Below are 27,809 nucleotides of genomic sequence, written 5' to 3' on the forward strand. Positions count from 1 at the left end.
CATGACCCACATTCACAAATTGCTAGTATTATGCCATGTTTCCTTTCTTTATATTTACCTATATATGTATTTTTTTTTTTCTGAATCACTTGAGAGCAGGTTGCATACATTAAACCCACCTGATTCTTAATCTTTCAGTTTGTAGGTCATAAAAACAAGACAATGATCAAATCCAGGAAATTTCCCAATACTACAAGAACTTGATCTATATTCCCTATTCCAGTTTTGCCAACTGTCCTAATAATGTCTTTTATGCACGTTTTCAAGATCATGTAATTAATGTATCTCTCTTCTCAGTGGTCTCTAATCTTTTAGCTTTTCTTCAACTTTTCTCATTTTGCCATTGACATTTTTCAATAATACAGGCCAAAATAACAATGCGAGCCTCTACACAACTATTAGAATGGCCAAAATACAAAATGCTGACAAGGATGTGGAGCCGCAGGAACTCTCATTCATTGCTGGTAAGAACGCAAAATGGTCCAGCCGCTGTGGAAGACAGTTTGGCAGTTTCTTACCAGACTAAACATACTATTACCACACCATCCAGCAGTTAATGGCATTTGTTAGAATTTATTGAAATGAGTGGGAAATTTATGTCCACACAAAGACCTACACACAAATGTTGACAGCAGCTTTATTCATAACCACCAAGACTTGGAAGCAAACAAGATGTCCTTCAATAGGTGAATGGATTAAGAAACTAATTTATCAAGGAAATGGAACATTATTTAGCATTAACAAGAAATGAGCTATTGTGCCACAAACAGACATGGAGGAAATATAAATGCATTTTACTAAGTGAAAGAAGCCAATATGAAGAGGCTACATACTGTATGATTCCAACTGTATGACCTTCTGGAAAAAAAGAAAAACTATGAAGGCAGTAAAGGGATCATTATCAACTTTTTCCTCAGGGAACTCAAAGTCTGGAGAAGCCAGAAAAGTAAGCCTTCAATGACCCTCCCCTTAGAACTGGAATGATGACAGGGATGGAGTCCCATGTGGGCCCCAAAGAGGGCTGGGTAACCATCTTAAACTGTTCCAACTGTTATCACAGAATGCCACAGAATGGGTGGCTTATAAACACAGAAATTTATTTCTCATAGTTCTAGGGGCTGAGAAATCCAAGACTAAGGTTCTAGCAGATTCAGTTCTGGTGAGAGACTATTTTCTGGCTCATGAATAGCCGTCTTCTCACTGTGTCCTCGCATGGTACGAGCTCTCTGAAGTCTCTTCTATAAGGACACTAATCTCATTCATGAGAGCCCTATTCTCATGATCTAATTATGTAAAAAAAAAACCAAAGACCATCAAATACCATTAAATACTATCACGTGGATTAGCTTCCAACATATGACTTTAGGGGTGGCACAGTCATTCAGTCTATAGCACTGATCTAGACTGGAGCAAGCAGCCCAGGGCTCGGAGACAGGTGATTAGTGAATCTGTGGTATCGGGATCCCTGGGTGGCGCAGCGGTTTAGCGCCTGCCTTTGGCCCAGGGCGCGATCCTGGAGACCCGGGATCGAATCCCACGTCGGGCTCCCGGTGCATGGAGCCTGCTTCTCCCTCTGCCTATGTCTCTGCCTCTCTCTCTGTGTGTGACTATCATAAATAAATAAAAATTTAAAAAAAATCTGTGGTATCACTCAGATGGCTCTGATACAGCAATTATACGTATTGTGATCACATTACCACTGATACTCTGACCTAGGAGTCTCAAAATGAAAAATATCACGGGGATATTTACTTATGTTCAAAATGAAGTGGGCCAGATGGATGGAGATTGTCACCTACTAGAAGGACCAACCCTGGCTAAAGGATGGCCTTATGCTGACTACTGTTACCCCGAAGGGGCTGAGGGCCTGGTCTTGTGAGATCTGATCTTTGAAGAGAAACTGGAAATCCAGATTACATAAACTCTCCTGATTAAATGCAGACAACTCTAGCAATTATATAAAATATAAGACACTTTTGGACCAACACGGGCCTTAGAACACATAGCCATTCTGACCATAGCTGGTTGCAACCTTCAACTGAACTGATCTTTTGGAGAGGTGAGCCACAGCTACAGACAAAGAAGGTGAGCTAACTCTACAGGCCCTGGTGAAGGAGAAACAACAGGCCCAAATATGAGAGAGAAAGGAACAACCTCACAAAGTGCAGCGGAGACATGCTGAGAAACAGATGCTCTGGACAGTAAGGCAACAGAAAGAAGATAGAGTGTTTGAAACAAAGTCATCAATGTTTTCCCCTAAGTCAGGTCTCACTTGGGACATTTTATGTTTCAAGACATCTCAGGCTCCTGGAAGGGATTTTGAGGACATGAGGACAAGGACATCCTCACATTTATGACTACCACATGGTGTGATCCAGGTCCTGATACACAGTTGCTGACTTTTGTTAGAACTGTGGACAAACTGTTGGCCAATTATTTCACAATTTTACCTTTTTATTGTTTCATGACCATACCCATCGCACAACCTAACCCCGGAATACAAGTCTCAAGACTTTGCATGTCATGTCCTTGTGAGAAAGATAAGGATTTGCTACTCAGCAGAACTAACTATCCATGTCTGTAGGCTGGAGACTTCGTTTTTTAATATATATTTTTAATTGTTATTTTTAGATTTTATTTGTTCATGAGAGACAGAGAGAGGCAGAGACATAGGCTGAGAGAGAAGCAGGCTCCCTGTGGGGAGCCCGATGTTGGACTCAATCCCAGGACCCTGGGATCACACCTTGAGCCAAAGGCAGAGGTTCAACCACTGAGCCACTCAGATGCCCCTGTTTTTTTTTTTTATTATTTTTTAAATAACTTTGTATTTTGACATAAAAATTCTTGGATGCCCTATACCTAATTCATCAGTAGTTAACATTTTGCCTTATTTGCCCCATAATTGGCTGTCTCATCATAGACATGTAATATGTGTGTACACTATGTTTAGTATATAATTATATATATACATAGATACATATTATTATTACCACTTGAGACTAAGTTATACGTCTTTGCCCCTAAATGTTTCAGTGTATTTTCTAAGAACATAGCCACAGTATCATTATAAAGATTAGTTTTTAATATTGATACAATATTATTTTTTAAAGATTTCATTTATTTGAGAGAGAGAAATAAAGGGAGCACAAGTGGGGTGGGGGGCAAAAGGAGAGAGAGAAGCAGGGACTCTGATGTAGGGCTCCATCCCAGGATCCTGGGATCATGACCTAAGCTGAAGGCAGACATTTAACCCACTGAGCCACCCAGGTGCCCTGATAGAACACTATTTTTTAACCCATAGTCTATATTTAACTTTCTTTAATTGTCCCCAAAATGTCTTTTTTATCTATTTTCCCCCCTTGGTCTGAGATCATGCATTGTTTTTAAGTGTCATGTCTTTTTAGTGGAGGCTTTGTTTTTTCCTTGTCTTTAACATATTTCATATATCATTTCCTTGTCTTTAACATATATCATTTCATATAAACCCTATCCCAAATTACAATTATTTTTTTTAAGATTTTACTTATTTATCTGACTCAGAGAGAGAACCAGAGAGCACAAGTGGGTGGAACAGCAGAGGGAGCAGGAGAAGCAGGCTCCCCGATGAGCAGGGAGCCTAATGTGGTGCTCCATCCCAGGACCCCGGGATCATAACCTGAGCCCAAGGCAGACGCTTAATGACTGAGCCATTCAGGTGACCCTATATTACAATTGTTTTAATAGAATTTTCTAAATACTAGAAAAGTAAAGTTAATTTTTTACACTGAAATACAGGTCAGAACTGACATTGGGACTTGAAATTTGCTGAATAGTGAACCTTCACTAGGACCATAAGGGGAACTAACCAAACTGGTCAAAGTGGTTGAGATCGATGCTTTTGTGGGAAAATCCCTGTTAGCATAGAAAAACAGAGTTTTTATCTGTGTTATTGGGCCACACGTCTCTCTCTCCTTCATTGTTCTTAGGCTATAGATGAGACCTCTGTGCTTCTCGAAAGACCTTTGGTGAAGGATCAGTTTTGTCTCTGGTTATCAGTGCTTTTCTCCATGTTTCAAGGACTGATCCTACTGTAGAAATATAATAAAAATAAATAACTAGGAAAGGATATAAAAATAGACATACAAAATTCACATCTTTTTTTCTTTAATAGATTTTATTTTTATTTATTTATTTGAGGGAAAGAGAGCACAAGCAGGGAGAGGGGTAAAGGGAGAGGGAGAAGCAGATTTCCCACTAAGCAGGGAGTCTGATGCCAGACTCCATCCCAGAGCCCTGAGATCATGACCTGAGCCAAAGGCAGACACTCAACCACTGAGCCACCCAGGTGCCCCTGTGCTAAGGCCTTTTCTTTGTGTGTGCTAAGGCCTTAAATTTTTTTTTTGGAACTTCATTTTGCAATAACTCAGACTTAGAAAAAAAGTTGAAAAAACAGTACAAAGGATTCCTTGTTTGATTCCCCAAATGTCGGTATTTTACCATATCTGCTTTATTGTTCTGCATGTATGTATATATGCATTTTTTTCTGAACTGTTTGAGAGTTGCAAAGGAACCTCTTGGTTCCAAAAAACAAAGACACTCATATAACCACAGTGTATCAAAATCAATAAATTTATATAAAACTATTATTTAATTAATCTTCAGATTTTGTACTCTTATCAAACTCAAGAAATTAACGTACAAGCCTAATTCTGACTTCATCAATTGTCCTACTAACATTCTATAGGTGCCAAATGTCTTGTAGTCATCACCTCTGCTAACTTCCCCAATTACCCATTGAGTCTGATATTATTATCCCTATTTTACCAATGAAGGGACAAAGGTCCAGAGAAGGTAAGTAACCTGCTCACAGTCACACAGATATTAAGAGGCATAGCTGGAATTTTAATTCAAAGGGGCCCGCTTCCAAAGGCCTTGCTCTCAGTATTTGACCAGGGTTGCAGAGTTTGAAAAGGACTCCATGATACAATGAGAAGCAGTTGGTGCTTAGGCATGAGAAGAACTTGAGAAGGGAAAGCCAGTGACTATTTCTCAGTTTCTCAAGGAAATGCCCAGTGGGAAAAGAGAAAGGAGTGAACAAATGGAACTTTAGCTATTTTGTTACACAATAGAAAAGGGTTTTTTGAAACACTTTTTAAAAGTAAAATATAACTTTTTAACTTATTTTAAAAAGATACAGAAAGTGACACAAAAAAACATGATTTATATTATGGAGAAAACCCTTGTAACTGCCCTCCAGTTCAAAAAACAAAACTCTTTTGCCTCCTAAACCCCCAAAAATCCCTGCATGAGTTGGGTCTCAATCTCAGCTCCTCATCCCCATAAGTAACCACTATTCTTGACTTTTATAGTCATTTCTCCCAGTGTTTAAAAACCAGATTAAGGTTTTTTAAGGATCCAAAAGTTGTGCAAAATAATGTTAAAGAAAAAATTATTCTGACACCTGTTAAGATCGTAAGGAAGACTCCCTTCAAGATGTTGTAATGGGAGGGGGCACCTGATTGGCTCATTTGGTTAAGAGTCTGCCAGCATTGTGATGCCTGGGTGGTTCAGAGGTTGAGCGTGTCTGCCTTTGGCCTGGTCCTGGGCTCCTGGGATCGAGTCCCGCATCAGGCTCCCTGCATGGAACCTGCTTCTCCCTCTGCCTGTGTCTCTGCCTCTCTGTGTGTCTCTAATAAATAAAAAATCTTAAAAAAAAAAAGAAGAAAGAAAGAAACAAAGAGAAAGAAAGAAAGAAAGAAAGAAAGAAAGAAAGAAAGAAAGAAAGAAAGAAAGAAAGAAAGGAAGGAAGAAAAGAGTCTGCCTGCCTTTGGCTCACTCATGATCTCAGGGGTCCCAGGATCAATCCCATGGATCAGGCTCCCTGATCAGTGGGGAGTCTGCTACTCCCTCTGCCCCTTCCCCTTTCATAAATAAGTTAAAAAAAAAAAGATGTTGTAATAGGGGAGAGAGATAGGTTTCAATTCTTTTTTTTTTTTTTTAAGGTTTCAATTCTAAGTAGAGCAAACACAGCTGGGGATTTATAGTTGACCAGCAGAGTGAGGTGAGGGGTTTGTGGGAAGAAGAAACTTACAACAGGGGATATCAGAAAATTCTTGCTAAGGGCAGGTCAAGGACTTAGAAGTCAAAGGCAAGGAATGAGGAACTTGATCAGGTGTCAAGAGTCAGGTAATCTTCCCTAAGCTGATTTAGCAGGATTCTTTGCTAAGATCAGGCAATGCAGGTCAGGCAAGGATAGGAGGAGCCTAACTAAAGTTTAGTCTGGGAGAGAATGTGTTAATATCATAATTTAACCTTACATTTTATTTTTCAAAATAAGGAGTTAACAAAATAAAATATTTAAAACAAATGAATTTAGTGCTGTCAATTATAACTAATAAAGCTGGAAAAAATTAAATATATGATGTATACACACACACATACACATAAATAGAAGTACCTTATGATCCAGCAAATACTACTACTGGGTATTTACTCAAGAATACAAGAACACTTATTCAAAGGGATACATGCATCCCTATGTTTATAGCAGCATTATTTACAATAACCAAGATATGGAAATAGAATAGCCCAAGAGTCTATCGATTGATAAATGGATAAAGATGTGGTAGCTATGTATGTATGTATGTATGTATGTATCTAATGGAATATTATTCAGCCATAATAAAGAATGAAATCTTGCCATTTGCAATGACATGGATGGAGATAGAAAGTATAATGCTAAGCAAAATAGGTCAGAGAAAGACAAATATCATGATTTCACTCATATGTGGAATTTAAGAAACAAAAAAAACCAAGCGAAGGGGGAAAATAAGAAAGACAAAGCAAGAAACGGACTCTTAATTCCAGAGATCTGATGGTTACCAGAGCAGTGATGGAGATTAGGAGCTCACTTGTAGTGATGAGCACAGGGTGTTGCATAGACGAGCTGAATCACTATATTGTACACCTGTATCTAATATAACACTGTATGTTGGCCAACTGAAATTAAAATAAAAACTTTAAATAAATAAATAAACTGGAAAAAAATGAAAGTGATTTCCCTCTAAAACTCAGTTTCCATTAAAGCTGAAACTCTTATAGTGTCAGTGAAGGGAAGTGGGATTTTTCAGAGTTCGTGAGGAACCAATCAGGAAAAGGTTCTTTAAAAAAAAAAAAAGATTTTACTTATTTATTCATGAGAGACACACAGAGAGAGGCAGAGACATAGGCAGAGGGAGAAGCAGGTTCCATGCAGGGAGCCCAACGTGGGACTCCATCTCAGATCATGGGATCAGGCCCTGAGGTGAAGGCAGACACTCAACCGCTGAGCCTCCGAGGCGTTCCAAAAGGTTCTCTTAAATGAGGCTGCAAAGGCTTTTTCTTCCCAGGTGTAAGAAGATGTAATACTACTTTACACCCATTTGACAGATTCCCTGCATTGTGAGGGTGCTGAGACTCAAGTGCAAAATTGAAAGGTGGGAGATGTCGCTTCTCTTCTCTCTCTAAACCCAACCATGAAGTCGAAGTAAAACTTCTGCAAACCTGGGTGCTTTGAGGGTTGTTGTTGTTAAGATTTTATTTATTTATTCATGAAAGACACAGAGAGAGAGGCAGGCTCCAGGCAGGGAGGAGCCCGACGCGGGTCTCGATCCCAGGACTCCAGGATCACACCCCGGGCCTCAGGCAGCGCTAAACCGCTGGGCCACTGGGGCTGCCCCACGGGTTGGTATTCTAAATTGATTTTGTCGCAGTTGAACCTTACCTCTAAAGGAATCAGTCACCTGCACAGTGGTTCTCAAATTTCAGCACGCACTGGAATAACCTGGAAAACCTGTAAAAACGCAGATTTCTGGAGCCCTCCTAGAGTTTCTGGTTGAGAGTTTCTGGGATGATGCCCTGGAACTTTAATTTCTGACAAGCAGCAGCTCTACAGTTGGCCCAGTGGCCGCACTTTGCGGACCCCTGGTGTGGAGGTTTGGGAACAGCCGTCTCTGCAGGGCTCGCCGTCCACCTCCTCCGCTCGGGCGCATCTGGCGTCCGCTTCCCCTCTGGTGTCTCAGCGCAGCCAGGAGCCCGGGGACCCTGTGACAGGCCGACCCCGGGGCGCTATCAGGCTGCGGACAGTCTGGCCTCCTGACCGCCCCGCCCCGCGGCGCCTGCCAGCAAAACCCAGATAACCCGCCCGGGGAGTCACGCGGCCGCCGGCGGCCCTGGAGCTCGCCCAGCCCCCGCCCCCCGGGCCCCCTCCCCGGCCCCCTCCCCGGCCCCCTCCCGGAGGCTCCGCGGCCGCGGGGCGGGGCGGGGCGGGGCGGGGCGGACGGGGCGGACCGGGCGGACGGGGCGGGGCCAGGCCGCGGGGCGTCCGCCGGGGGCCGGGACTCCGGCTGGCCCGCGCGCCGACTGCGCAGCCGGGAGGGACGTGGCGATGGCGGTTCGCGCGCTCTGGGCGCTGCTGGTGCCGCTGCTGCTGGGCTCTGCGCGCGGCCTGCGGGTGAGTCCCCGGGCCCCCGCGGAGGGCTGCGCTGCCGGGGCCTGCGGGGCGGGGGCCGGGGCGCAGCCGGGGAAGCGCCGGGGCGGGGCGGGGCGGGGCGGGCGGGGCGCGCGTCCTTCCCGGGCGGGGCGGCTCGCCTCGCCTGCGCGGCCCGGGGACCCACTTCCCGGTCGGAGCGAGGGCGGGGTGAGCCGCAGTGCGCCAGGCCCTTCCCGCGGTGCGGTCTCCGGGAGGGGTTGCGGGGAGCGCAGGGCCCGGAGGGGGGCTCGGGGCGGTGGCGCGGTCGGGCGCTGCGGGGCGCTCGGGGAGGAGAGCGCGGGGACAGGGTGGCCCGCGAGGGGCCGTCGGACGGATCTCCCCAAGGTGTTCTCTGTTCTGACGTCTCGTCCTCTCCTCGCCGCTCCCGGCCGCCTTGATGTTCCGGATCCTCGGGGCTTGGCGGTGCAGGCCCAGGGTGGGCCGGAGGTGGGCTGCAGGTGGCAGCGGGCGGGGCGCAGGGAGGCCGGGCGCGCGGGGGCGGAAGACGGGGGCGGGGGGGGCAGCTGCAGACCGCTGCCGGGGGGTCAGCGTCACAGCCGAGGAACCTGGGGCGGGGGGGGGGGCACTGCCCTCTGCACGTTCAGCTAACCCACTGTGGCTGCCCCAGAGTGTGGGTGGGCCGACGCTGGGCCGTGTTCTCAGCAGGAGGAGGGCGAATTGGGCCTGTTCACTTGTAGGCTGCATCCCTTGATAAAAGGTTTCGGTGACGTGCCTCAGCACAGAAGAGTCACGCATTTATCTAAAATGAAGGTTGAAGATTGTAAGTAATTGACAAGTAGCTGCTGAAAATAGTTTGATTTGGGGTTCTTGAGGAAAAGTCACCCCAAATCGAGTGTTTGGTAACTTCTGCCTACCTTGTGTGTGGTTTTCCTGCTCACTGTGTGGGTCTGTAGAGGGCCTGCGGGAGTCCTGGCGTGAGAGCTACCCAGCTGCGAGAACCCCTGGCCAGGGTGCAGTTGGGGAAGTGTTCCAGGAAACATTTCCCCAAGAGAAGAGAAAATGGGGAGACAGGGGGTGACAGGTCTTAACCAATATCTGGGAGGGTTGTGGGAGGGGAGAGGTCAGGGTTTATGGATGAGGAGCGGGTGGAAAGGGTGGCCCCCTGGAAAATGATTGTGCAGCATCATTCAGTGTGTGTGTGTGTGTGTGTGTGTGTGTGAGCGCGTGTGCGCACCCCCAGAGCCTACACAGGAAGGCCAGTTCCAACCCAGGAATTCTTATGTCAGTGTCTGGGTGTCCTTGCTGGGCCTGGAGCTTCAGAAAGATACCAGCAGCCTGGCTTTCCGTTATTTTCTCCTTTACATGTATATAGAACAGCGGTTCTCAGACCAACTGTCCTGGAAATTAAAACAGAAAAATTTTAAATATTTATTTAAGAAATGATAAATCCTTATATGTAACAAACTATGTTTTTTTGAAAAATAACAGTATTTTTCTTCAAACTTCAGGGGGGAAGAGTGGCACTGTCTTACATTTTTACAAACCTCTTTCACACCTGTCATGATAGATGATGGCCCGGCACATTCAGTCTTGCCACATCACATGTCATGGAGCCTCTGGAAAACTCTACTATACACTCGTGACAGAATGAGAATGCAAAGGGCAGTTATAGCTTAGTATAACTATGAACATAATTTTGAGTAAATGAACCTCCTGCAAGGGTCTCCCCAGATCACACTTCAAGAACCACTAACATGAAATAATGTTTTTCTTATTATATAAAAAAAGTTCATATGGTTTGTGGAAAAACTTTTAGACTTTCAGAAAACTCTAAGAAAATGAGAACCGCCCACCATGTTACAATCCGCTATGTCTGTATTTTATTTTATTTTTTTTTTATTTTTTATTTATTTATGATAGTCACAGAGAGAGAGAGGCAGAGACACAGGCAGAGGGAGAAGCAGGCTCCATGCACCGGGAGCCCGATGTGGGATTCGATCCAGGGTCTCCAGGATCGCGCCCCGGGCCAAAGGCAGGCGCCAAACCGCTGCACCACCCAGGGATCCCTATGTCTGTATTTTAATACTAAAGTGTAGCGGCCAACTGTTAACTTGAGTGGCCTGGATTCAAGGTGGGTTGGGAAGATGTGAGTGGCCTTCAGATTTTGAATGGGGACAAAAAAGCTGTAATATCCCACAAAGCTGATGCCGGTTCCTGGTTGCAGGCGGAGCTGACCTGGAAACCTGTCTTTGGCCTCTGTCCTTTCTAAGGAAGTCACCTTCCAGAGCCCGCCCGCACAGAACTGGCAGGGGACCCTCTTAGGAGCCGAGAAAATGGCGATCTTCAGGCAGCTGCCCCTGGGTGCAAAGGCTGCCCTGGCTGCCGGCACCGTCTTCGTGTCCATGATCGTGTCCCGCTCCTATCTGGCCGGGAGCCTTGAGCTCAGGGCCTGGCGTTGGCTGTTCCGCCTGCAGCTCGCCCTGTTTGCCAACTCACTCATGCTCATTGGCTCCCTCTACATCTGGCGTAGCGCAGTCGGCAACCTCAGCCACTCCCCAGCCGCAGAGTCCGCCTGTTTTCAGCTTTGGAAGATGGCTGTCATGGCATTTCTGGCCCTGGCCCATTCCAGTTTCTTCACCATGCTCTTTTTAGTGGCCGAGGAGCCATATCTCTTTTCCTTGGCAGCCTACTCCTGCCTTGGGGCATACGTCATCATGGTCTTCTTCCTCTGTACCCTCAGCGGCATGGAGCAGGCCTACCAGCTGTTGGCCTGGCGCAGCGGTAGGGTCGTGGGCAGCCTCGACAAGACAAGGAAGCTGGCAGTCAGGCCGGCCCTGGCAGTGGCAGTGACCACTGTGCTCAGTGTGGTTGGGCTCCTGAACGCTGCCCGGCCCCCGGCTGTGAAAACCGTGCGGGTGCCCATCCATCAGCTGCCCGCCTCCATGGATGGCTTCAAGATCACGCTTCTCTCAGACATTCACTTGGGCCCCACGGTGGGCAGGACCAAGATGGAAATGTTCGTGAGGATGGTGAATAGGCTGGAACCAGACGTCACGGTGATCGTGGGTGACCTCTGTGATTCCGAAGCCTCTGTCCTCCGTACAGCCGTGGCTCCTTTGGGCCAGCTGCACTCCCGCCTCGGCACCTATTTTGTCACGGGGAATCACGAGTACTACACGTCAGATGTCAGCAACTGGTTTGCGCTGCTGGAATCCCTGAACGTCAGGCCACTGCACAATGAGAATGTGAAGATTTCAGCCACAGGGGCCCAACCCGGGGGTGGTGAGGGCGATGACTGGATCTGCTTGGCCGGGGTGGACGATATTGAGGCAGACATCCTGCACTACTACGGCCATGGCATGGACCTCGTCAAGGCCCTGGGAGGCTGCAGCCCACACCACACCACCATCTTGCTAGCGCACCAGCCCCTGGCTGCCAAGAGAGCCCTGCAGGCCCGGCCAGACATTAACCTGATTCTTTCTGGGCACACACATGCTGGGCAAATCTTCCCCTTGAACGTGGCAGCCTATCTCTTGAACCCCTTCTTTGCTGGCCTCTACCAAGTGGCCCAGACTACATTTGTGTATGTCAGCCCAGGCACAGCCTACTATGGAATACCCATGAGATTGGGTAGCAGGGCAGAGATCACGGAGCTCATCCTGCAGCGGGCTCCTTGAACCTGACCTTGCCTACCTTGGATGCCTCTTCAGTGCCCTTGCCTTCGCTATCCATCCCTCTTTAGAGCGGGTTGCCTGCTTTACCCCCTCCAGCCTCTCCTGCCCAGCCCTGCCAATACCTGCTTGGCCTGGCTTGAACAGTGATATGTGCTGGGGCTGCCTGGCAAGTTCAGGCTGGTTTACTCTTTAGATGGCCAGTTACTTTCTCATATGTATCTGTGGGGCCACTAAAGCCACCTATGTAAGAATGAGCATCTGTTTTCCAGGTTATGTGCAGTAAGCCCTCCTCCTCCGCAGAGCTCACGAGGCTGAACTGAAACATGGGCTTGCCTAAAAGGGATGCCACTAGAAATCAGAACAGAGGGGAACACTGACATTTTTAAACCCTCTTTAGGACTTAGGCCGTCTCTAGGATCACTGATCCAGAGCTTTCCAGGGAAGGGGCAGTGTTGCTAGGTGATCTAGAGCAGGCAAGAGGGAGGCCCCTCCAGCTGCTGGGGAGGAATGTTTTCTTTTCCCTCTTGGTTGTGTCAGAGTCACCTTTATTGAGGGCATTAGCCAAACCCATGGGGACACAGGGCTCGGGCTGTTCCAGGCCGTCAGTGATGCTATTTTACTGCCTGTGCTCCTGGGCCTTTGGGATCGGGGGTGGGGCAGAAAGAAACTCTGAGCACAGTGGTAGGTGTTGGTGATGGTGCTGCTGCTTAGGAATTCAGGGGGGCTTGTCTCACTTGTCTCCTTTTATACAACCCTTGGGTGAGGTAGTTAGGGACAGGCTGCTTTACAGGCAGGCAAGAAAACAGGCAGAGGGACATAGGGCACTGGCAACATGACAGGGTATATAAGAGACTCTTGGCCAAAAGCTGGGTCCTCTGCCTCCCTCTCCACTGTTCAATGCTTAAGGAGCAGTATCTGTGAAGTGAGGGCAGGACTCAGATGCACTGAACTGTGCAAAGAGAATGAACAAGGGTCTAGACCTTGATGGTCTCTTGGAGGGGTTTGCTTGAGGCTGATTTCACTTTGCCTGTGACTACAGGGGCCAGGGCCTGGAAGGGGGCTGGCTGGTTCCCCTGTAGGATGTCTGTAACATTGGAAGAGTTGAGAAAGTGGAGCCCACCCCCCCCCCAGGTTTGGGTCTATGTTTTGTGAGAAACTGAGTTTCGTTTTCTATCAGGGGAAGTTGAGGGTGCATGGGGTGGTGGGGCTTTGTGCTCCAGCAAGGTCTTGAGACCTTCCCTCCCCCGGGCCCTGGAATGCTGGGACTGTCTTCCCTGCTGGGTAACTTCCACTTCTACGGCCACCTATCCATCCCTCACCCCATCCTGACCCCATCAGAGTTGCCCCGGGGCTCTGGCCATAGAACCATAGTGCCATGCTGCTGGATTCTGGGCCCTCTGGAGTGACCTCACCCTGTTGGCCAAGCCTCTTGTGCCAGAGGCAAGAGACCCTTCGACCCTCAGGTTAGCAATCAGTAAGGTCTCCTGTCAGAAGAGGCCTCACTGAGAAACCCGGGGACCTTGGCTCAGCGTTGACTTCTTTGTGATCCAGCGGCTTTCTCCAGCAGGGAACACAAACACCACTCTGCCTGGAGAAGCTCACCCTGCTGTTCATTGGTCAGGTAGAAGTCTGCAGACGACCTCACTGAGCCTCGGTTTCCGTCACCCTATAATGATAATGATATCTACCTCATGACTATTTCACGGGGATGGTATGAAGACACAGTGTAAGTCAGGTACATGGGGCACAGTCACACAGGAAGCACTGGATGGTGTTCATATTTAAACATCACATGAGGTGTGCTAAGGAACTGTGTTAGGCACGGGTGCCCAGAGAATTTATGGGGGGGCCAAACTGGGAGAATGTGGGTAGCGTGCTGCCTGTGGCCAGGGTCCAGTGATGGGTCAAAGCAGCAACTGCTGAGGGCTTGCCTTCCTTGGCCTGGGCATGCTGGGGTCTTGTGCATGCTCTTGGGCCTGGCCAGAGGAAGTCTTCATTTTTCTCCCTGACTTCCTGATGTATGACAGAGTCCTAGGGGACCCTGGAGACCACCTTTCTTGTTTGCAAGGCAGTCGAGGTATGGACAGCAAGACTTCCAGGCAAATTTAAAATGTGTCTTTGAGTTGAGATGTCAGTGGCTTCTATCCCCTTTCTATCCCCTTGTGTTTAATCGTCTTTGCAGCCAGGAGTAAGTTTGGAGAACAACTTATTCAGAGCTGAGGAAGGGTCCCTGGCCTTTCTTTTCATAGATTTTGCAGATAGTGGGATTCCAGGAGAGGTGAAGCGCTTCTCCCCACCCAGCTCCCATGTCCCCACTGCCTTCTCCACGGCGCCCTCCTAGGCTGGCCACCCCTTATGGCCTCAGGATGACTGCCCTTCCAACCCCTCTCCCTTCCTTGTAACCTGACCCCATTTTTGGGGGGATCATTCCAGTTAACTTTCCAGTTCTGGATTTCACCAGACTACGTTAATTGATGCCATTTGTCTTCCACCCTTAGACGCAGCTGGTGGTGGTTGACTTGCCTCCTATGCCACTTATCTCACTGCTCTCTGAATTTCAGATCTTTTACATCAGTGTTCTGAGCTTTGTGAAATTCACTTCCATCCTTATTTTTTATATTTCATCTTTGTCTCTTCTTTCTCAAGTGCCATCTCAAGTGCTATCTTGCGTACCTTTCATCCCTCTTCCGAAGTCTTTGCTTGACTGATTTCTTTCTACTCCCAAAAGTGAGACAGGTCCATCTTGTGCGTGCGTCTCAGGAATGCTCAGCAGCACCTTCTCATCCGTTGTATCCTGTGATGTAATGGAACTGTTCCCCACAGAAATTCTTCCATTATTGTGCAGATGTGGTCCTGGTGGGCCACCCTCCATGGCACTCTTTGCACCTCTTTCCCTGTTCCTCATTCACTTAACCTTGTTTTGTTTGCTTATGGCTGGACGAGTTGGTGAGGAACATTTACTTGAAGCTTGAAGCTTGAATATTCTTTCAATTTCCTTTTAGTTTCTTCTCTTTTTTTTATTTTTTTATTTTTTTTTTTAAATTTTTATTTATTTATGACGGTCACACAGATAGAGAGAGGCAGAGACACAGGCAGAGGGAGAAGCAGGCTCCATGCACCGGGAGCCCGACGTGGGACCCGATCCCGGGTCTCCAGGATCGCGCCCTGGGCCAAAGGCAGGCGCCAAACCGCTGCGCCACCCAGGGATCCCTCTTCTCTTTTTTTTAATTTGGTTACTGCAAGTTGAAATATAGTGCTTTTTAAAAATTAGCAATAGGATGTGAAATATACTATTGTTATAAAATCTCAATATGCTAATGCTATGTCATCCTTTTCTCCCCTTATTTTGTTTTAAACTTTTTATTGTGTAAATATAAACATGCTCACAAAGCAAAGAGAATAGCATACTGAATCCCCAGGTACTCATCATGCCGCTTCAATAATTATGACTATTTTGCTGTACTTTCTCATGTACCACTGCCTAGTACTCTTTCTTTTTTGGCTAGAATATGTTAAAGCAAATCTTAGAAAACATAACTTCAGAGGCACCCGAGTGGCTCAGTCAGTTGAGCATCTAGTTCTTGATTTTAGCTCAGGTTGTGTTCTCAGGGTCGTGAGATCAAGCCCCACATTGGGCTCTATGCACAGCAGGGAGTCTGAGTGAGATTCTTTCTCCTTCTCCCCCTGCCTCTCCCTGCGGTGTGCACATGCTCTCTCTCTCTCTCTCTCTCAAATAAATAGGTAGATAAATAAAATCTTTTAGAAAAAAAGGAAAACATAACTTCTCCCAAAAATACTACTTTTTTAAAAAGTACATCCATAATGTCACTGTACCTAATAAAGGTAATAGTAATTCTTTAACATCATTTAATACCCAATTAGGAGATTTGGGGCTGGAAGCCATGTCTTCTACCTCTCAGTATAAGTGTTTTTCCACTGCCTCAGGGTTAAGTAGTTGTGTCTGAGTGCAGGATTAAATGAAATTAACTGTGTAGAGAATTCATGTTTCGTTTTTTTCCTGATTATGTCAATTGTCTTTGTTTTTTTATTGTGATAAACATGTAGTGTAAAATTGATCATCTTAATGATTTTTAGATGAGCAGTTCAATAGTGTTAAGTATATTTAAATCATCATGAACCAGATCTCCAGGGTTTATTCATCTTGCAAATTGGAAACCCCAGCCATTAAACAATAGCTCCTTTTCCCCCCGCTCAGCTGGCAACCACCATTCTTTCCGTTTTTATGAATCTGACTGTTCCAGGTGCCTTGTATAAGTGGAATCAAGCATTATTTGTCTTTTTGTTACTGGCATATTTCGCTTAGTGTAACATCCTCAGTGTTCATCCACGTTTTAATATGTGACAAGGCTTCCTTTTTAAGGCTGTGTGTAGATATCCAGTGTTCCTAGCATTATTTCTTGAGGAGTCTGTCCATTCCCTGTTGAATTGCCTGAGAGTCCTTGTTGAAGACCATTTGAGTACATATGTGAGGGTTTATCTCTGGCCTCTCTACTCTTTTGGTCTCTTTGTTTTTTATTTTAAAGATTTTTATTTATTTATTTATTTATTTGAGAGAGAGAGAGAGAGCACAAGTGAGGAGAAGGGCAGAAGGAGAAGCAGACTCCTGCTGAGCAGGGAGCCTGACATCAAATTTGATCCTAGGACCCTGGGATTATGACCTGAGCCAAAAGCAGATGCTTAACTCACTGAGCCACCCAGGCACTCGTATTTGTCTGTTTTTATGCCAGTACCACACTCTTTTACTGTATATTACTGTAGCTTTGTAATATTTTTTGGAATCAGGAAGTACGAGTCTTCCAACTTTGTTCTTTTTCAAAATTGTTTTGGCTACTTGGGATTCCTTGAAATTCCATAAGAATTTTAAGATGAATTTTTCTATTTCTGCAAAAAAAAATGGTGGAATCTTAATAGAGATTGCATTGAATCTGTAGATCACATTGGGTAGAGTGGGTATCTTTTTTTTTTAAGATTTTTATTTATTTATTCATGATAGACATAGAGGCAGAGACACAGGCAGAGGGAGAAGCAGGCTCCACGCAGGGAGCCGGACGCGGGACTCAATCCCAGGACTCTAGGATCACACCCTGGGCCGAAGGCAGGTGCCAAACTGCTGAGCCACCCAGGGATCCCCAAGAGCAGACATTCTTGCCTTGTTTCTGATCATAGAGAAAAAATCTTGTGGTCTTTCATCATGGAGTATAATATTAGCTGTGGATTTTCATATATGGCCTTTATCATGTTGAGGTGATTTCCTTCTATTCCTAGTTTGTTGAGTGTTTTGGTCGTTGAAATGGTGTTGAATCTTGTCAACACCAACATCTTGTTTCTGCCTCAATTAAGATGATCATGTGGTTTTCGCCCTTTATTCTGTTGACATGGTGTGTTGCAGTGATTGATTTTCATATGTGGAACCATCCTTGCATTACAGAAATAAATCTCACTTAGTCATGGTGTACAATCCCTTTAATGTGTCATTGAATTCAGTTTGGTGGTACTTTGTTGAGGATATTTGCATCAATATTCATGAGAAATATTGGTCTGTAGTTTTTTTTTTCTTTTTTTTTTTTTGGTCTGTAGTTTTCTTGTTACATCTTGTCTTGCTCAGGTGTTAAGGCAATGTTAGCCTCATAGAATGAGCTTATAAGTGTTTCTCCTCTTTGATTTTTTGGAAGAGTTTCAAGAAAATTGGTGTTAATTCTTCTTTAAATGTTTGATAGAATTCTCTAGCAAAGCCATCTGGTCCTGGGTTTTTCTTTGTGATTTTCAGTTACTGATTGAATTTTCTTTCTAGTTACTGATCTCAGATTTTCCATTTCTTCATGATTCAGTCTTGGTAGGTTGTATGTTTCTAGGAATTTTTTCATTTGTTCTAGATTACCCAATTTGTTGGTATACAGTTGTTCATACTAATATTTTATAATCTTGTTTATTTCTGTGGCATCAGCTGTAATAGCTCCTCTTTCATTTCTGATTTTAGTTATTTGAGTCTTCTCTCTTTCATAGTTAATCTAGCTAAAGATTTGTCCATTTTGTTGATCTTAAGAAAAAAAAACACCTCTCAGTCTCATTGATTTTTTTTTTTTAAGATTTTTTAATTTATTCGTGAGAGACACGCAGAGAGAGCCAGAGACACAGGCAGAGGGAGAAGCAGACTCCCTGCAGGAGCCTGATGTGGGACTCGATCCCAGGACCCCAGGATCATGACCTGAGCCAAAGGCAGATGCTCAACCACTGAGCCTTCCAGGCGCCCAGTTTCACTGATTTTTTTTTCTTTCTTTTTTTTTTTTTTGGTTTGTTTGTTTGTTCTGTCTTTCACTCATCTCTGCTCTGATTTTTACTATTTCTTTCTGCTAGCTTTGGGTTTAGTTTGTTCTTTGGTTTCTTGAGGAATTATGTCTCTTTACAGTTCTTTTGTTTGAATCAGGATCTAATAACAAGGCCATATACTATATGTGATATACTTCTTAAATCTCTGTAAGTCTATATTAGCATTCTCCCCTTTTATGTCATTTATTTGTTCAAGTTATCTGGATATTACATCTTAGTATTTCCTACATTTTGGAATTGTGGTGCTGTTTACTGTATCGTACTATCCCTCATATGGTCTGTGAACTGATAAAGCTAGAGATCTAGGAAAGTTACAACTAGAGGCTGGATGGATTTAGGTTCAGTTTTTTTTCTTTTTTGGGCAAGAAGACTTCATTGCTTTAAATGATCTAAGACTGACCCACAGGTCCAGTGTTGTCAGCTTGATCCTTCCCTAGAAACTTCCTCATCATCTTTTCACCTAATGTTTCAGCAGTCATTGATGATTATTGCCTAAAGTCACTATTCCATTAGGGATTCCAAAAATCATGATTTTTTTTTTTTACAGTTTGGTACATTTATTTTTTTTAATTTTTATTTATTTATGATAGTCACAGAGAGAGAGAGAGAGAGAGAGAGAGAGAGAGAGGCAGAGACATAGGCAGAGGGAGAAGCAGGCTCCATGCACCAGGAGCCTGACGTGGGATTCGATCTTGGGTCTCCAGGATCACGCCCTGGGCCAAAGGCAGGTGCTAAACCGCTGCGCCACCCAGGGATCCCCAGTTTGGTACATTTAATACAGAATATGGTGGGCCAGAGTACTAAAAAGGCTTTCTAGGAATACTTGGTTACTTAGCTTTTATATATTCAAGAGACAATGGAAACTTCTTTTACCTCTGTTCTGAATTCGGAAGGAGTTTTGGAATACTCAGAAATATAATCCTGCCATCAGCCCCCAAAATGGTGATTTTTAATGTGATCATTTCTTCTGCATTTACAAACTGTTTGTTCTACAAAAAAAACTCTATCCTCATCAATTGGTTACTCTGAAAAGGGCTGTATCAAAGGCAAGACAGATTCTAGACTCTTCCCCTTTATTCATCAGTTGTCAGAATAAAGAGTTGATGTCCCAGCAGACTCCAAGGATGACCAGTAATCTCTTATTTGGGGTGGAAGGGAGTATCGTGAACTTGGCTCTTTTCATAGATCTGGTTTCAGTCCATTGAAGTGATAAACCTTTTAATGCTCAAAATCTCCCACCTTTGGCCAGTTGGAACCAAATTGCTTCTGTGTCATTTTGTTGTGACCATAGTAGTTTTTGATAGCTTTTGGCTTATTTTGTACATATTGTGCCCCAGACGGGCTAAGTAGTTTCTTGAAGGAGCTCTGGTTTCCCTTTAGTGGGAAATATTTAGAGACCATAATTTAAGTGCTAGAGGAGCCAAGTGCTACCAGCTAGTGTAAGTTGTTTTAGTGGCTATTGCTAGGAAATAATTTTTTTTAGAAAGAAAAAAATTATAAGTTATACTAGTATTTCCGATTTAAATGGCAAACCATGAACTTTATTTAAAAAAAAAACAGACTATTTTTTTAGAGAAGTTTTAGTTTCACAGCAAAATTGAATAGAGGGTACAGAGATTTCCCACAGAACCCTGATTAAAGGTTTTTACTTAACTTTCTCTGGTTTTGTGTTTGTTTGTTTTACACTGAAAATTTTGGTTCCTAACAACCAATGTTATTACTTATTTACTTTATCCTACTTATATATATTATGGATTCAAAATAGCAATAACATATTAGGATTAACTCTACTGGATGCAGTTTTGCTTGTTCATTTGTTTTACCTGAATGTGGTTTAAGATCTATTTTTATCCTCAGGCTAAACACTGTCAAAATACTATTTCAAATTCACTTGAAATGATTCTTTTCTGTGTGGCAACTTAGGGCTGATTTTAATTTTTAAGAATTATTTTATAATTTTAAAACTTATGTTTTTTTTAAGACTATGTACTTACCCTTTCTCTGAGGAAGCAGAATTGTAACTGTAACTGCCTGCGAGTCTTGGAAGATTGGGAGCTGGTCCCAACTGTGTTGTTCATGTTTCCTCCATTTGGCCACTTTCCTTCTTCTTCCCTTGTAATTTATGTTCTTCATCCACCATCTTTTGGAATGCTGGACAGAAGTCTTTTTAGAACAAGACAGGCATAAATAAATAATAAAACTGATAAGAATAGAATGCCTAAGCCATAGCAGGTCATCCACAGATTCCTCCAGATCCATATTGATTGTCACCAGTCACTGTGGATGTTTTGCCTCTTCTGGCTGTCTATGCCTCGTGTTTCTTTAAATATTTATTTATTTTTTTTAAATTTTTATTTATTTATGATAGTCACAGAGAGAGAGAGAGAGGCAGAGACACAGGCAGAGGGAGAAGCAGGCTCCATGCACCGGGAGCCCGATGCGGGATTTGATCCCGGGTCTCCAGGATCGCGCCCTGGGCCAAAGGCAGGCGCCAAACCGCTGCGCCACCCAGGGATCCCCTATGCCTCGTGTTTCCATGACACTGGATGTTTGAAGGCTCTTAGCTCTAGCACAATTGAAGTTTGTCGTACAGTCATCTGAAATAGTCCTCTGTCTTTATGTTCTGTGAGCTGAGGGATCTGGGAAGTCCATATGTATAAACACCCTTCCATCCCTATCTTCTCCGCTCTCCTTAATCCCTTGTCCCTCAACCCTGGAGCACCAGCAGCCTAGAAGGGTTGGGTCTCTGCCACTCTGGAGCTGAGCAGCTCATGTCAGGAATTCTCCAGGCTCTTGGGTCTCTGGGGTGAGTGAAAGGGCAAAAGGGTGCTGGGGATACAGATCCACTGAATAGGTGCTTTATCAGAGTCATACCGAAGAGCTTGAAGATGTATATTGTCTTTACATGGTCAACAGGACCCATAACTCATAATGTCACTGAGCTGCTTTTCTTTGTTGTAGTTGAGGAATGTGCATAAAGTAATGCAAATAAAATTATCTTTAGTCCTGAATATTAGGAAAGCTGGGGAATATTCACCTTACCTGGTGACAGAAATATTGGTATTATGTTTAGTTGGTTTTGGGGGGTTTTTTGTTTTGTTTTGTTTTTTTACTTTAAAGATATGCTTATATACCACTGGAACCATCTAAGTGGAATAAGTAACTTTAAAAATGTTATATTGGATAGTATTAGGTCTCTGATGTGTAATTGGTTCAAGGGTATTTTGTTTGTACTGCTGTCTTTTTTCTCTAGTATCATATGCATATGTACACAGGGGTCCTGGGAAGGCATATGCTTGGCCTTGCTTGCAATTGCTTTTTCTTTTATAAATTTTCTGTGACCTCATGCATTGTAAACACTGATGCTACCACAATCCTGCACATGTGAAATAAAACTGTGGCTCTTCAGTATTCTGTTCCTGTGCCAATTAATTCAGAAGAGGTGGGATCTGCTCACAGATTTGTTTTTTGTATTTGTGGGAATAAGCTATGAGGGCAGCTTCTCTCTTTCCTTCTCCCCCTACGTTTCTCCATTGCCTTACTTCTTACTTCTTACTTCTGTCAGCCAGGAGGCTGGCTCTTTTAGGCTGCATCCTCTCAGATTCCTAAATGTTAAGGGGGGGATCCATTTGGACCCATGAAGCAGATTTTCCATTTACCTTAGCCATGACAGCCATACTTGGAAGCTCTCTCTTAGCTGGTGCTGCTTCTGCAGCTGTCCCTACCACTCTGTGCTGCTTTTCCAAGCTTCCATTTCAGAGACTTATCACTGCTCCCTATGTCCAAATCCCATGATGTTGTTTATGTATTAGATCCCGTGACAGCCCATGGGATGTGCTGATGATCACGGTCTCTCATGGGAGAGGATGGGGCAGTTAAGGGGGCCCTGGTACAAGAAGGGAATGTGTACTGCAATCCTGCCCACTTACAAACAAACTGCTTTTGGTCCTTTTTACTGGTGGTTTTGTAAAGAATAGAACATTAGCCACAGACCAAATGCCAGAGGCCACACTGACTGCACCGGAAATGATACTACACCCACACAGCAGGTACCACTTGGGCTTCTGCTTGGTTCAGTTAGTAGTCCACCATCGTCCACCATGATCTGTCTGCTATTTGCAGGGGCTTACATGTGCTAGATGAATGAGGATAAGATGAGAATGTTGTGTGAGTCTTTGTAGAGGGGATACTAGGATCTGTCATTCCAGGAGGAATTGTGGTCTTGCTTCAGATTTATCTTGGGTTGAGGTGGGGAGTGGGCACTTTGATAGTTTCCACTTGGCTCTCTTCCCTCCATTAATGCCTCTGACTTAGGGTGTGGGTGTGGGTTCTGCGGGCTGATAGGTAAAAAGATCCCAATTTGTACTCAGGGCCAGGGAAATCACCATAGGCCCTCTGACTTGTTGGACGTATGTAGAAGAACTGGGCCATGGCTCCCTTTCTTCCCAGTCTCCTAAAGAGTGGTAAATGCCATCACATTTTGAAATACCCTGGTATATCAGCTTAGGGATATCCAACCATCCCCAGAAGGTCTGAGGGGGGCATTTTCTGAGGATGCAGGTACCCAAGTCCTGTTGGGGGAGGTTTAGGGGAATATTCATTGTATGTACTGGAGTGGCATCACAGGGTTCTTCCTCAAGGGATCCTTCCAACTCTCCCTTCAGTCAATTGGCCGTCTGTTAGAAGCTGCCCCAGAGCTGGGAACTGGAAGAAGGAATCACAATTTTCCATTGCAGCGGCTGGCATCAGCCTTTTGCTTATGAGTTCTTGATTTTTTTGTCCTTGTTAGACACATCAGGCAGCTCACTCGCTGGTTACCCAATCATCCCACCCACTGGAAATGCTGTGGCTTATGAGCCTTTTCCTGAGATCACCACTGGTCAACACACCCCGGTTGCCTTCTGGCCTAGCTGGTCGTTGTGGGAATTATATGGTCCCTCTCTGGTTATACCAGAGTCTTGTCATCCTCAGTGCCACAGCAGCATTTTCTGTCATCCCTTGCCTATGAGGACAGCCTCACTGGTCTTCTCAAGGATGCCACAGCCCTCCTCAGCAGTTCATTCCTTCCTGAAGGGAGTGTTCTCTGGCCTGTCCTGGGGAATATCATCAGATGGTGGGTTGTTTGATCACCATTTTTGTGTTCCCATCTCTTTGAAACATCTCACACGTTCCACAGGATGTGAAGCCCATCCTGGCATCTCCACCTCGTTTCCTGTAGGCCAATATCATGTCTGGTTCCAACAGCTTAGGAACTAGGTTAAGGTACCTTTATCAAGATGGTAACTCACAGGTCACGGGAGATTGTCAGGACACTTCCCTCCATCCAGCCTTACATTCTGCCCCTCAGGGTCCTCTCCCAGTGTGCCCAGTCCTGAGCAGCTCCATCAGGCAGCTTCCTGATGCCTGCAGCTGGGAGACATAGCTGCAGACATAATCTCTTTAGATATGGCCATAAAGCCTCTGGCATCACAAAATGCCTGGAGTGGATGGCTGACTTGAGCACATCAGGCAATCTTTCTTCCAAGCTTCCAAAGCTGTTAATGAAAATCAGCCAACCTCTGGGCACCTGGGTGGCTTAGTGGTTGAGCATCTGCCTTTGGCTCAAGTCATGATCCTTGAGTCCTGGGATCAAGTCCTGCATTGGGCTCCTCGCAGGGAGCCTGCTTCTCCCTCTACCTGTGTTTCTGCTTCTCTCTCTGTGTCTCTCATGAATTAATAAATAAAATATTTTTAAAGATCAGCCAGCCTCACAATCCTTATGATTACCAGTACCTACTACCACCCCACCCCATTCCAGGGGTAGAGCTAATGCAGATGCCAACTCCTCCCCTTCTGCCTATACCTCCTCCCAGTCCAGCAGAGGAGGGACCTTAGAATTCATATTTGCATAATGCAGAGTATCACCACCCACTTAACACTAATTATAGGGTTCTTGTTGTTTGATTGACATGAGAAATTCATGTATAGGCTCACATCCTGAGGATCTGCTGATACCCATTGTCTTTATTTGGGTTCTTTTAGAAGCAAAACATGAAACAAGGGCTTGAGTGCAAGGGATCTGAGAAGTGATCTAAGAATGCAGGCACAAGGGACAGGTGGAAAGAAGCAGAAGTCTGTAGAAGGATGTATCATGGTTCTTGCTCTGGCAGCAGGGCCAAAATTCTGCCAGGATCTCCTGGAAGGTCCACAGAACATCTCCTGCATTGTCTGCTGGAAAGATGCAATTATCCACCCTCATTGGTTGAGGGTTGCCCTGATGGGCATGGGCACCCCAGCACTCCTGGATCCCTGGGTCAGCAGGCTCCTGTAGTGGGACAGAGAGGCGCAAAGTCCCAAGGTGTGGGTCTGAGCTAAGATGCTGTCAGCACAGAGTATACTGAGCTCGCACACGACTGTCCACAAGGGCTGCAGCTCACAGAGGTATGCCTTAAAAACACTTCTCAGCCTTCTCTTTTTCCTCGTTATGTATTGAAGATCTTTCTGCAAGGACAAGAGCATCTCCTTAGTCTCAGAAGCTGCATAGTACTTCATCATGTGTGTATACATACATTCATGTACACTGCCCTTACTATAGAGACCATAATTTATTTCATCAGTCCACTTTTTAAAAAATATTTATTTATTTATTTTTAGAGAGGGAGTGCTCACACAAGCAGGGGAAGGAACAGAGGGAGAGGGAGAGAATCTTTTTTTTTAATTTTTATCTATTTATGATAGTCACACACAGAGAGAGAGAGAGGCAGAGACACAGGCAGAGGGAGAAGCAGGCTCCATGCACCGGGAGCCCGACGTGGGATTCGATCCCGGGTCTCCAGGACCGCGCCCTGGGCCAAAGGCAGGTGCCAAACCGCTGCGCCACCCAGGGATCCCCAGAGGGAGAGAATCTTAAGCAGACTCCCCACTGAGCCTGATGCAGGGCTCAGTCTCATGACCCTGAGATCATGACGTGAGCCAAAATCAAGAGTCTGTTGCTCAACCAACTGCACCACCCAGATGCTCCTCATCAGTCACCTTTTAATTTTATTTATTTATATTTATTTTTCCAGTTTTACTGACAAATGACTCTCATCATTGTATGAATTTAAGGTGTATGGCATGATGTTTTGATTTGCATATATTGTGAAATGGTCACCACAGTATGTTCAGCTAAAGTCAATCTTCTCATATAGATACAATGGAAAGGAAAGAAGAAGAAAGGAAAACAATTTTCTCTTTGCAATAAGAACTTATAGAATTTACCTTCTTTTTTTCATTTTTTAAAAATTTTATTTATGTATGAGGGGTGCCTGGGTGGCTCAGTCAGTTAAGGGGCTGCTTTCAGCTCAGTTCATGATCTCAGGATCCTGGGATTGAGCCCTGCATCGGGCTCCCTGCTCAGCAGAGAGTCTGCTTCTCCTTCTCCCCCTGCTCGTGCACATGTGCGCTCTCTCTCTCTCTCTCTTTTAAATAAGTAAATAGGGACACCTGGGTGGCTCAGTGGTTGAGCATCTGCCTTCATTTCAGTGCCTGATCCCAGTCTGGGAATCGAGTCCCGTGCGTCAGGCTCCCTGCAGGGAGCCCGCTTCTCCCTCTCCCTGTGTCTCTGCCTCTTTCTGTGTGTCTCATGAATAAATAAATAAAATATTTTAGAAAATTTACATAAATATGAAAGGGGGGAAGGAGCAGTGGGAGAGGGACAAGCAGACTCTGTGCAGAGCGCCGAGCCTTACTCAGGGCTCAATCCCTGGACCTGAGATCAGACCTAAGCCAAAACCAAGAGTTGGATGCTCAGCCAACTGAGCCACCCAGGCACCCCTAGGATTTACCCTTCTTTTTTTTTTTTAAATTGTTTATTTTTTCAAGATTTTGTTTATTTATTTGTGATAGTCACACAGAGAGAGAGAGAGAGGCAGAGACACAGGCAGAGGGAGAAGCAGGCTCCATGCACCGGGAGCCTGACGTGGGATTCGATTCTGGGTCTCCAAGATCGCGCCCTGGGCCAAAGGCAGGCGCCAAACCGCTGCGCCACCCAGGGATCCCAGGATTTACCCTTCTTAACAACTTTCCAGTGTATCACGTAGCAGTGCTAACTATAGTCACCATGGTGTACATTTCATCTCTAGTGCTTATTTATCTTTTAACTGGAAGTTTGTACCTTTTGAACACCTTTCCCCAATCCCCCCCCCGCCACTTTTTTTGTGTCCACATTTTATTAGGAAAAATTTTCACACATAGAGTTGAAAGAATTTTATGCTCACCATCCATATTCTACCATTAGCATATTACTATCTATCCCTCTATCCATCCATCCATCCATCCATTCATCTTGTTTTTTGGATGTATTCCAAAGTAAGTTGCAAGCATTACTGTACTTTCCCCTCCAAGTATTTCAGCATGTCCTATATCATTAATTAGAGGTGAATATTTGTTTATAGCCCTTTTTTCCCCTTTTAAGATAAATATTACATAAATGAAATTTATAAATCTCAAGGGTACCATTTGATGAGAATTGAGAAATGTACATATTTGTATAATCGAAACTCTTATTCAGGTAGATTACCATTACCCTAGGAAGTTCCCTTATGTTCCTTACCAAGCAATCTCTGCCTCCCCCTCCGAAAGGCAACAACTACTCTGATTTTTCTTCCCACCATAGATTAGATTTGCCTGTTCTAGAACTTCATATAAATGGGCTCATACAGTATGGACCTTTTGTGTAGGGCTTCTTTCACTCAGTATGATTCTTCTGAGATTTATCCATATTATTGGCAGCATGAGTAGTTCTGTTTCATTGCTGAGAAGTATTCCGTTATATGAACACGCCAAAGTTTGCATATCCTTTCTCTTGTTGACATTTGCTTGCTTCCAGTTTTAGGCAATTATGAACAAAGCTGCTGTAGACATTTGTTACAACTCTTTTCATGAACATATTTTTCTTATAACCAAAAAAAAAAAACGACTTTATTTTGAAGTGCAATTTGGTTTAACCAGTGTTACAATTAAAACAAACACACAAGCGAACAAAGAGAGAATACCCAGCTTCCACAATGATCACCTTTGCTTTATGTGCCCTCTGTTCTTTTGTTTGCTCTTTTTCTTTTTCATCTGTAGTAACCTCAGAGATTGTGTCATTCCACCCATAAATAGCCATGTATGTGGGGCACCTGGGTGGTTCAGTGGTTGAGTGTCTACCTTTGGCTCAGGTCGTGATAGGGTCCCCGATGGGGCTCCCTACAAGGAGCCTGCTTCTCCCTCTGCCTGTATCTCTGCTTCTCTGTGTCTTTCATGAATAAATAAAATCTTTTTTAAAAATTGCCATGTATGTATCTTTAACTGATGAGAACTTTTTTCTTCTTTTG

General features: G+C 44.8%; 2 protein-coding genes across 2 annotated transcripts in view; both read left to right on the plus strand.

The window, feature by feature from the left end:
- Positions 1-8,334: 8,334 nt before the first annotated feature.
- Positions 8,335-27,809, plus strand: part of GLB1 (galactosidase beta 1) — an 85,775-nt gene continuing 66,300 nt past the window's right edge. Inside the window, exon 1 of the mRNA XM_055321211.1 lies at positions 8,335-8,470. Coding sequence (XP_055177186.1) covers positions 8,405-8,470 — 66 coding nt within the window. The 5' untranslated portion in view covers positions 8,335-8,404. The remainder of the gene's footprint in view (positions 8,471-27,809) is intronic.
- On the plus strand, positions 10,678-22,032 carry TMPPE (transmembrane protein with metallophosphoesterase domain). Its single transcript, XM_055321212.1, has one exon. It carries the CDS (start codon positions 10,783-10,785, stop codon positions 12,124-12,126), a length of 1,344 nt encoding a protein of 447 aa, XP_055177187.1. The 5' UTR covers positions 10,678-10,782; the 3' UTR covers positions 12,127-22,032.

This window comes from Nyctereutes procyonoides, unplaced genomic scaffold (assembly GCF_905146905.1).
Source record: "Nyctereutes procyonoides isolate TBG_1078 unplaced genomic scaffold, NYPRO_anot_genome, whole genome shotgun sequence".
NCBI classification, from domain to species: domain Eukaryota; kingdom Metazoa; phylum Chordata; class Mammalia; order Carnivora; family Canidae; genus Nyctereutes; species Nyctereutes procyonoides.